General features: G+C 33.1%; 1 protein-coding gene across 2 annotated transcripts; it reads right to left on the reverse strand.

Moving 5' to 3' along the window:
* Nucleotides 1-2,617: 2,617 nt before the first annotated feature.
* On the reverse strand, nucleotides 2,618-10,696 carry pbk (PDZ binding kinase). Of its 2 annotated transcripts, none has more exons than XM_028797179.2 (8): nucleotides 10,622-10,696; nucleotides 9,177-9,279; nucleotides 8,478-8,571; nucleotides 7,538-7,677; nucleotides 5,955-6,124; nucleotides 4,226-4,355; nucleotides 3,558-3,737; nucleotides 2,618-3,187 (listed from the first exon to the last, which is right to left on the reverse strand). In XM_028797179.2, the coding sequence occupies exons 2-8, from the start codon at nucleotides 9,235-9,237 to the stop codon at nucleotides 2,982-2,984; spliced, it is 981 nt and encodes a 326-aa protein (XP_028653012.1). In that variant the 5' UTR covers nucleotides 9,238-9,279; nucleotides 10,622-10,696; the 3' UTR covers nucleotides 2,618-2,981. The 2 variants fall into 2 exon arrangements, with proteins under 2 accessions (XP_028653012.1, XP_028653011.1); XM_028797178.2 differs by having other exon boundaries at nucleotides 10,618-10,671.
* Nucleotides 10,697-12,254: the final 1,558 nt, after the last annotated feature.

Raw genomic sequence — 12,254 nt, forward strand, 5'->3', positions numbered from 1 at the left:
AGCATGGCTAGCAGAGTAAAACTTAAAGCTAGTAAAAATAAGTAAATAAATGAATTAATAAGTGAATAAAGATAAATGGAGAAGAAAAAGAAATGGGGAGAAAATCTGATTTAAAAGCTTATTCTAAAATGTTATTGATTAGATCTTGCCAAGTTTTAAAAAAATTCTGAACAGATCTTCTAAGTGAGAATTTGATTTTTTCCAGTTTCAAATAGTATAGGACATCAGTTACCCATTGACTTAAAAGGGGAGAGTTAGCATTCTTCCAGTTTAGCAAGATACTGAAAGTCTATGTGCCATTTCTGCTGCCTTCTGTATCTATAATTTGATGTGGAGATTTAGGCATTCCATCAAGTCCCCAACTATTCTCCTATAGGCCAGAGTGTTGAAAATGACCCATTAGTTAAACTAAACCACATCTTCAAACACCTGAAGTAACCTCAAAAATCTACTCAAAATTGATTTAAAACTACTTCTCCATCTCTCCAGAGCTGAAATTGGTTGAACATGAGGTTATTGTAAACGTTGACCTGAGGTTGTACAATCATGAGTGTTTGTTTTGTTGTTTGTGAACTGCAGTTGCTTCCACACATATTATAAGTGAATGCTTTACATGTTTATCATGTAATGTAATTTATAACCTATGACTAAATCAAATTTCAATATCAAATATCTTAACATGATACCACACAGATTAAGAAAGAACAGCTTACAATAAGGGCAGTGTTATAACCCTATACGGTTACATTTTAAATGATCCCAAAATAATTTTGTATTCGTTTATCTGATCAGAATAGAGCCATATTACCCTGTGTACATATTGTATGAGATTGTCAGTTCTTTATTTTGCATTTTAATTTACACTTTTCTAACAAAACATAGCAGTTTCAAGTTTTCCATATGCTCTAAAAGCAAATCACTATGTTTACTTAAAATGTTTGATTACCCTCTTGTCTGTGTAATAATCGCAGCCCATCTTCTTCAGTGATTTTTTAATTTGTAATGGACAGAGTTCTAATGAAAGGTTTACAGGTAATTTTTCTTGGAATGAACACAAAGAGGACAGAACACATGAAAACTGCTTTTAGCTAGAGCACTTCCCATTGTGGTTGAAGAAGGTGGCAGGACTCGGGAGACTTCATTTTTGCAGTTCTTCATATAGGTTTTCAGGTGACTGAAAAAACAGAACTCAACATAAAATGTTTTGTAAACTGGGCCAATGTATACATCACTGTACACTATTCCAGTATGCCATGTTCTGTACTAGTTTTCTTTCAATTTGTTGTCACCAGCAGACCCCCCTTTGCAGGGAAAAGTAGAGTTAGAAAAAGAGGTATAAATTGCGTATAGTCTCAGAAATTAGCTAAGCAAGCTGTCCTACACTCCAGAAACAACAACAACATATTACATGTGAGCAGACAAAACACAAAATGTGTATGCAGGGTTATTAGCCTTTCAGCAGCCCAATGCAAATTGGAATATCAACAATCAATTAGTTTAGCATTTTATAGTATGATGAAAGCATAGTTGAAAGCAAAATTACCATAAATATATTCATGTGCAATAAATGATATATTTGTGCCAACAATACATACTGTAGACTGCAAAAAGAAAAAAAGCTACAAGGAGGGGTTGTAATAAGTACATAAGTTTAATATGTCACTGTGCTGTGTATAAAAAATATTTTATAAATCCACTCACATGCACAGCTAACACAAGGCCAAATTTAGCACACAGGGGCTCATCATTTAGAACTTCTAGGAAAGCATTAGAAGACAAGAATGGGACAACTGCGAAATGGGCATTGTACAGTACTATTTCTGTGTGTCAAGAGTCAGCGTGACATTGGATCTTTTTTTCTTTGTTTGGAATGGCATGATTTACCTAAGTGGGGGCCTGCACCTGGAGAAAGAGTAAAAAGCCTTGGAACATTGCCCGGTCCGCCTTTGAAGCCGACAGTCGGATGGGAGATAATGTCATCCGATCCTGAAAATCCTTCCAGCGCAGCGATGAAAATGGCACTGTATACATCGAGCTCCCACGTCAGTGACGGTCTTGTCATGGCTTTCTTGTTTGTTATGCCACATAAACCGTCATTAAAGAAAGCAAAGTTATTTCTCCTGTGATTTCTTACCGCCGTATTACTAAGGGAGGGGTATCACCTTTTAATATTATCTATATAGTTTCAGGTTATGTAACGCTCCACAATTACAAAAGAACTTATTCCAACCAGGGAGCTAGTGCCCCCTGCTGCATAGAGGGGTGCAAGTATTACCTGTTTGAAAATGGAAATATGTACCTGTATTTAAATAAAGCTTATTAGACACAGATACTAAATTAACATCTTTCTGTGCATTACAACACCATGACCCACAACTAGAGAATCTGAAAATCCGAGCATTTATACTGTATGTGTGGTTTGGATTAATTTTCGCAAAGCAAACTTTTTTTTTTTTTTTTTTTTTTTTTTTTACATTCCTACCCTTACCCGTAGTATCTATAACACATTAGGTTTTGCTTTTGTTTATACATTTTGAAAATTGTTTAAAAAAAAAAAAAAGCTAAAAGGTGACTGTACCATTATTTCATTTCATCAAGAAAAATTACAACATGGATATAACATTTAAATAAAAAACTTTATTTTCCATATTTAAACACATGGTACAAAGAAAATATTCAAATACTTCAAAAACATAACTCTGCCTGGGAATACTTTAGAAGTGCACAAGTGAAAATTGAACGTGCAAGCAGCACAACACATAACTGGGGATTTAAACAGTAACATATATTTGAAGGTAGAAAAACAAACAAACACTATCTAAAAACATAGACAAACTGTCAAATTAATTTAACAGTGAAGTAGTGCATACAGTTATATTTAAACAATAACAGTTATGATTATTAAATATTTTCCAACATCAAATGCAGATGAACAATTAACAGTTTAGATATTGCAGTATATTTAGTGTTATACAGAAGGACTAACTGAGATCAGGAACTTCATCCTCCAAGATTTTCACAATCTGGGCTGCAGAAGGACGCATATTTGGATCCTCATTGGTGCATGCCCAAAAGATCTCAATTGCTTTCTGGTAAGACTCATTAAATTCTTCCATGCAGAGAATAGGTCGGGTGCCTAGTGCCTCATAGTATGCGTCTTCATCAAAATCCTCTTCATCAAAAGTATCTAATGTATTAAAACAATGGGGGGAAAAAACAAATTACAAGGCTACTTAACTTAAGGTGGATATTTATTTTTCTCCTATTTACTAACTTTCTTAAATCAAAAGATAAGTAAATAGTCACTTTATTTTTTTTCCTGTAACCTACTTTAGTTTCCCTAGACCAAAGCTTGTCTCTGTAAATAATGGTAGTTTAAAATGTAGCACACAATTGGTTACATTTAAATATTTTTATAGTTTATTTTTCACTTCAGAGTTAAAAAAAAAAAAAAACATTGATAAGACACGTGTAAGAAAGGAAATGCAGATGAGTATGATGTTTGCTGTATATGCGCTGTAAACTGAAAATTCTTGTAAAATAAACATGAAAGTTACCTTCATCATTCTCATCATCCCTCTCAAGCATTTGAAGGTGGGGCATGCACAGAGTCATCATTTCCCATAATGTTAGTCCGTAAGCAAACACATCAGATTTGTCAGTAATTATACCATCTTCAAGGGCCTCCTTAGGCTTCCATGGTTCAGTTCCAATATATAATGCGTTTGGATCTGTAACTATAAACAAAGATAAAACAAAGTTATAATTTAAAATTTGTGACTTTATTCTTCAGTCTAATATGCATTTCTAAAAATAAGTAAATTTCTTACTTGTTTTATGTACTCAGAGAAACAGGAAATTAAAGTAAAACATATGGAAATGTCCAGGTATAAAGTCATTATATTACATTTTTTTGGCTTACATTCATTATTAAATTCTACAAGACCTCATCTTCCATTTTTTTTAACCTAGCTAACATCACAAAGTAGTAGTTAACAGTTGCATTGCAAGAAGTTATAGGACTATGCCAGGTAACAAGCACATAACCGCTGCCTGTCAAAACATACTGACTGCCTGAAACTGAATACAAAAAGGACACGTTGTAAAAGAAAGTAACTGAAGTTTATGTCATCTTCAGAAATCAGGACACCAATGACTGAGTTATGGTTATGCAACTAAATTATTTTCTTGATGATTCAGGAAGAAACTCTGTTCACTGATTTACCTTGCATATTCTCATTTAATTTGAGACAAACTCCAACATCACAAATTTTTATGCTTTCAAAGTCCCCTTTAATCACAATGTTACCAGATTTAATGTCACCATGTAACAATCTCTTCTCATTATGGAGATACTGTTGATAGAAAAAAAAAAATGTTAATAAAGTGTACTGTTGTACTGTTATATTTTATACAAGTAGATGCAAAATTGATAGACTGAGTTTTCTGTACAGGAGTTTTAACTATTAACTCCTACATTAAAATGCCATAATGGTTTATACAGACATTTTATAAAGCTCAAGTAAAGGTTTTATCATATCCCAATACCAACACTTCAAAAAGAACACTGCTTTTTAAAATCCACTGACCAAGAAATATGTTTAACATTAAAAAAGTGGTCTTAAGGGAGAACAATATCACAAAGTGGGGGTGGGCAGTTATGGCTGTATTCCCAGTGTGTATATATCAAGTAAAAAATTAATTCAAGGAAGAGTGTGTGATCACATAAAATACAAATCAAGTAGCAGCAATAAACATTTGTTTATCATGGAAAACATCTTGACAATGTGTACATGCATGCCGATTTAAATTCACCTCTAAGTAATTTACCCAATTAGGACACAACTCCTATATTATATTTGCTGTTTATAAAGGATAGTTAGATGATAGGTGGCAAAGAAATGTAGGCTTGTTAGGGAAGATTATTTTCTATTGCCATTAGCTAAGCAGGTTTCATTCTTAAATGTGCCACAGATGCATATACAGTATATACCTGAGCCACAGAATAAACAACCTTTTAAAGTTGTCCAAGGTTCCTACTCCAAGGACAGGATTAGTAAAATAGCCCTCCAACACTGGCTAAAATGACTTCTAGGCCTACATTCTAGGAGTACACAAGCGCCTCAGAACATAATAGCTGTCCATCAGGTAGGATTGATTTTAACACACTAGTAGTAATATCACTGCAAAATACACTAACCTACCAATAATTTCAAACTTATGTATCAAAACAGTCAGCAAATTGCAATTTTTCTTTCATCCGTTTGGGAATGAAGCAGTCAGAATATTTAAATCCAATGTATAAAATCCAATTTATTCTCTCTTACATAGTAGATTTTCAATTTCCATATGCAATTAATTTAAAACTTGCCTAACTGACACCTGTGGTGTCAATTTCTACTGCCAGATGTCTTCCAGGAACACAATCAATTTAATGCTATAATATCTGGAAAATTAATCCCAAATCTTAGAATTATCATGTATTTTCTTTAATTTACTTGTTACCAAAGTCCTCTGACTTTTTTTTTTTAAAAGCTCCAGTAGAAAGCACTGTTAAAAGTGCCATAAAAATACAAGCCTGTATTGTCAGTCTAGTGTTCGAGTGTATGGACCATGCAAAACTACTTATGGTTCAGAAAGTATTATAGGATATATAGATCATATAAACATTTAGCAGTATGGGTGATAAAAAGCTGTTCTAGTTTCAGATCCACTGGAGACTCACCTTTTCCTCAGCAGGCTCTGTACACATTGGGACCTTTACATACAATAGAAAATGTTTATACAGTACTAAGTACAGATATAATATGAAGCAACAAAACGCAACCCTTCTCTCTGTTTGGCTTTTGATTTTGCAAATACCTCTAAATTCTTCAAGCAAATTTTCTACTGATGCAATACATTAACAGAATGTAACAATCAATACAGTTTACTAAACATTATGTTGAACGTACCAGAAGGCCACGTGCCACACACAAAGCCACTTGTAAAATAGTAGAGGCAGGAAAAGGACCACCTTTTTCTTCCCTTCGCTTCTCTATAAGGTCATTAAGGGACTGCTCTCCACCATACTCCATTGCCAGACATTTGGATCCATCACTAGATGTAGCAAAGGCTCGAAATCCTAATAAATAAATAAACAAAACCCAATGACAATTACATGTGAAATACACCTTTGCTGTGCATACAGATATTACAATCTAATCATAATGCACCATTTGACAGTGAAATTTTGTTATATATGGTGCTGCGTAAAATATATTGATTTCTTATATTCTGCATTGCCACACATTTTTCAAAGTAGCACAGACATTCTTTGGGAATTAAACACCATACAGAGAACAGCTGGGGAAGGCATAAGATAGTGAATGGTCCGTGACTCAGTTCAGTTAGAGGGGTTATAGCTAGAAACAGCTTTTTAAATACATCAAGTCTGATTTACACTCTGCAGAAGGTATATCTTACTAATCGAGTGAATATGTCAACACATGTTAGTAGGATCAAATGAGTTTCCAAAAAATCTGCAAAAAATGTTAAGTCTAGTGACTTAGAAAGACTGATAGAGAGTTGATTGATTTTTAGCCTCTGAGACACTGCTCAATGAACATTAGACACATATAGTCCAAATGGAAAAAAAATTCTTCCCAGAGAGAGAGTGGTTGGGACCATGCACCAGGAGCAGCTCTAAATATATTCCAAAACAAGTTATAAGATATATCATGAAATCACCCAAAATCCTGAACTCCTAAATTCTGTGTTTTAGCTTAGGCTGAAAATACTTCCATTTTTTTTTAAATGTTCTACGGTCTAGAACATTAAAAAAAAATGCAGTTATTCCCCACCTAGGCTAAAAATAAGAATTTAGGAGTTAACTTTCTTGAAGACAATGGACAAAAAAATGGGAACTCAATGGCAAAAAAGCAGAGTAGAAATCACAAAATTAAGAATAGTATTAGAACAGCTGAAGCCAAGAAATATTTAACATTTGGAATGCCATAGTCAAAGTCTGGATTTAAATCCCATCAATACTTTGTGGCAAGAAACAAGGATATTATGCTTAGAAAACTACAAATGTCACTGAAATGAAGCAGCTTAGCAACTCACTATACAACCCTTAGCAAGTTACTTAATCTACCTATGCTCCAACTGTAAAAAAATTATGTAAACAATAATGTATACTTTCTTTATAAGTCACCGTAAATAAATACATCAGCCAAAGATACAAGTTTATATATATATATATATATATATATATATATATATATATATATATATATATATATATATATATATTATATATATATATATATATTATATATATATATATATATATTGTGTGGGTGTGTGTGTGCGCACGTGCGTTACATATTCACTTCCATACCAGATCTCAGATAATGAACACAGAATTTTTAGTGCTGTAATCCTAATATGTTATAATTTGGAAAATGAAATGTAGTATAGAACACATATCAAGGAGCTCATTTTTAAATAAGTATGGTGATAACAAGTAAACAATAACTTGAAATAAAGAACTTACCAACAATGTTTGGATGTTGCAAAGTTTTTAAAACCTCTGCCTCTTCATTTAGCCTTTCCTGGTAGATCTTATCAGTTGAACCTGTCATATTGCTATTAATCTTCTTTACTGCCCATGGAGATTGTGTACCTTTGCCTGCGCTATTAAACAAAAACATACAATTTGGTTATCCCATGTGCAACAGTGCTGACCTTTTCAAAATATTTCATTATCATGTAAACATTGAAAAATGATGATGTAAAGAATTTATAACAGTTCTTAGTAACGATAATTTTGATTTAAAAAAATAATTATAACAGTTCTTTCGTAATCGTAGCATCACTATGTTTTACTAGGTGGTGAATGCATCATAAGCTGCACTCTGCCATTTGTTTTTCTGATGAGTTTAATCTTTTTCTTTCACTCCGTTAAACTTTAATTACACCAAAGCATCCACAAGTATTGTCTTCAGGTCAAATCAAACACTAACAAAGAAAGAAACACACCAGATAGAAGATTACAGCAGAATGTGTATATCACTAAAATGCTTTATCAATGATTTTTAAAATCTGAGAAATAATGTCAAAGCTTTAAAAACTGGTGGAAAAAAGCTGATGCCATCATTAAGATTTTATTAAAGCAGCATATATAAGAAATTATGTGCAAAAGGATACATAACATATGCAGTATAAAGGAACCCAATATATGCTGGTAACCTGTACTTTAACATTTATTAAAATAATCCTTTTAGAGACTATAATGTTTGTGCTAAAAAAACAAACAAAACAAAACCAACACTGTAGTAGGTCATTTGAAGTGTTTTTTTTTTTGTTTTATTTACACATAAAGGACATTTCCTTTTTGTAGACTAGTTGTCTCATGGGTTTACTATGCAATATATTCCTAACAGAAAACAAATGCTTGTGATAAGGACTGTGTATTTACAAAATATTTCTCTCACCGCTTCATTAAATAGACGCTGACACCAGTTCCATAGCCAAGTTTTTGCATGAATGGGGAAGCTGGAACAAGAACAGGAGTTCCAAGAGAGCCACCTAAAGATAATTATGAAGAAAGGAAAAAAAACCCCATTTCACCCTAAAAGTTATGAGAGTTTTATGATAATTACTTATACTACTAAGTTTCTAGACAAACACAATAATCCATAATCGGTAAAATAAATAAATAAATAAAAACAAATAAATAAATACATTTTTACACATTGTAATATTCTCATGTCCATTTATCCCAGTTTGGGTTCATGAGGGCCCAAAGCCAACACATTTCAGATTTCTCACACACACACACAGACTCACTCAGAGAGAGTGCTTATAATCTTCAATTAGTCTAACCTGCACAGCTTTGGGGCCACCTCATGCACATGTGTACAATTAAACAACTTCAATTTTCAATTGCAAATTAACATAAACATATTTTGACATTAAAACCAGCATATGGAGGGGAAAACATTGGAACAATGTGCAAACTCCACACAGACAACATCCAGTCAAAGGGCCACTCTTAGTTATTCTGATGTTTACTAATATATCACAATTAGTCCATTTTTATATAAGAATAAGAAAACTGTATTTTTATAAAAAGTCAAACACAGGTCAAAAACTAAAATCTAACTGAAACCAAAATATTTCATATTACATACCAGATCTTAACTTCACATTCTCCTGCTTGCACGGAGTCTTAAAATTAATTGTTGGCTCCATGAAATTAAAATATTTCAAGTGTCAAATCTCTTGAAAAAATACCTGAAATAAAATAAACCTAGTAACTATTAAATAAAATTAATATATGAGTAAAATGGATACATTTAAAACACAAAAGCTTTTGTATTACATCTAGTCTGATGCTTTATTTAATGTATGTTTTAGTCACTGCTTTGTATTCATTCTCTTTTATTTACATTATACTGTTATTAACTCATGGAAGAGTAAGAATTTCATTGTTGTGCACACAACAAGGTATTTGAACCAGAACATAGAGGGGAATACTCACAGCAGACGAGATACATTCAAAGAAACAGATTCTACAATGCCCAAGTAATCATATTATTGTGAATCTTGTATCAGAGCAGTCACACCACTAAGGCTTAAATTTCATATTTATTACATAAACAGCTCAAGTATTATTCATCTGAAAGGAGGGAAGCCATATCAATTGTGCGTTCGTACTTATTTAATTCATGTGTACATTAGTCTGGTATTACTAAATTTGGCCACAAATTGGAAAATGTAGAATAAATTCATTAGAGCACAACGGATCGCAACGAAATAGCAGCATTATATTAACAAGTGACATCACATCTCTTGTTATGCTGCATTTATGACCCAGCGGATAATGTAATTAGGCTAGGCTGGATGATTTTGTAACCTCTCATTCCCTCAATCTCCTCATTGCATTAAATCAAATTTGCCATTTAAATTTACGATATATCTTCATTAAACTTTCAAAAAATGCATTGCATCAAGCAACATGTTAAAGGTGTATTATTGTCGTTACTCGTACATTTTTATTACTGTACTATTTTCACATATTTTGTGCATATAAGTATCAGAAGTAGGAAGAATTTAAGCAAAATAAAAAACATTAAAAATTTTAATGTACAAGCTTGTAAACTAGAAAATGAAGTGTTTTTTTCTTCTTCTTTTTAAAATAGCGCGCTGCCTGAACTTGGGTGATTTTGGGTAAATAATCTACCGGTAATGAAGACAATGTTGATCCCACTGGACTCTCATGATGCCATCAAACATCAAAAATAAACGATCTCGACTAACATTATCTGCATTCAATAAAGATTTCAAATACTGTACATGACGACAACTTAAAATAAGAATTTTCAATCTCTTTATACAAACCTCCTGTTTATACAAATACAAAACATACCCTTACATTTCACACGAAAGGACTGATCGACCTCCTAACTAGGCTACTTACTGCTTTTATTAAGTTCAACCATACATACTTCACATGGCAAATTAAAATATTTTTACCAGCCTTTAACACAAGTTCCGAATTTTACATCGGTCAAAAACAGCAGTGAGTTTTGCAACAAAATGTCATTAAACACGCGTATGACAACAACATACCCACTTGTAAGCTCGACTGAGTACACACCGCAACGGCAAACGCGCTTAAATTTCAAATAAAAAGACGTCAACTTAGCAGGCGAGTACGGCGTCCGCAAACGGACAAACAGTGCGAACTCACGTCAGTGCGGCAAAAAGCTCTCAGGAAGGTGAGTCGCTTACATTGATCTCCATCCCCGCGTCTCTTTTATCTTTTTATAAGTGGAACAGAGTAGAAAAATATTAGCGAATTATAATGCAGTGAATGCTGTATATAGTATTCATCCCGAGCGTATTTTAAAATCTCACACTCTTTGAACCAGAGAACATCTTACCTGTGTACACCTTGCTATTCAGTAAGCAGCAAGGCGGCAAGTAATGATAACTTTAGTCTCAAGGAATTACATTTTATAGCTCTTTCTTTCTTCCTTTTTCTTGGGATTGGTTATTACTACATGCCCATTACTACTAGGATTGGCACGTGGTTTGAGTTTTGCTACTCAGAGGGCCACCCTCAGTTAACATTATGTTATTTAAATATTATGGTTAGCTCATTTTTATAATTTTGATCTGTTATGAAGATGCTGGATAGATGGGTTAATGGATAAATAGATGGACGTGCTTCCTTTCTTGGCTTACTCGTTTCTAATAGAACTCTGCATTTGATTATAATAATAATAATAAATAATAATACATTTTATTTATATAGCACCTTTCCCATGCTCAAGGCACTTGATTAATATACTATAACTCAAATCAGGGCAACATATCCTTTGAGACAATGGTAAGGTTCACACAAAAGTACTTCTCTTTATTTCTGCTTGTAAGACAAAGTGTACCAACAAATTACGATCCCTCCAGTGCTCTTGTACACTTATGGCTGCAGCCCAAAACATCCGTCTTCAGTGGATATCTGTCAGAAACTGACTCGTTCACTTTGCCTTTCTCCAGAACAGAACTTCCTGATGAGCCACCATTACCTTCTAAGACACAGATAACAAACATGACAAAGGAGTCTATTGCACAAGTACTCTTGTGACACACACACTCATACACACATAAGGAATGACTTTATTTCTTTATTTTATTATAATTACATTCTTGAGATAATAGTGAGCTACCCTTTTATATCATCTCTTCATTTGCTCATTTTTCAGACCATAAAGCATAGCAGTTTCACCTTTATTGTTTATTGTGTCATTCAATTTCTGAAATATTTATTTACAATTTCACTGACAGTCGGGACTCAATGTACTGCTGTTTTCACAGACAGATTTTTCAACCATTTCAAACTAGGTTAATATAATTATGTACCTTAAAATACATTCTCTCATTTTTTACACCCACTTCTTTATTTCAACGGTTGTAAGAGCTTATTCTGGCACCACCAAAGGTAGGTCAGGAACCCACCTGCAACTGGACACTAGTTATTTTCAAGTTACATTGATGCCTTTATGTCACAAATTTATTATCAATATTTAACCTAACACACCTGTCTTGAAATATGCATGGAAATCGGAGAGAAGACGAACATCGATATAAAAATTTTTGAGAACTCTGTGGTTTTAAGACCAACGCCATGTGAGTGGCTTAATCTTTCCAGTAGTAGCATATATACTTCGCAAGAGTGTAGTATTTATTCATATGTAGGAAATATG

This window comes from Erpetoichthys calabaricus, chromosome 3 (genome assembly GCF_900747795.2).
Source record: "Erpetoichthys calabaricus chromosome 3, fErpCal1.3, whole genome shotgun sequence".
Classification (NCBI taxonomy): Eukaryota; Metazoa; Chordata; class Cladistia; order Polypteriformes; family Polypteridae; genus Erpetoichthys; species Erpetoichthys calabaricus.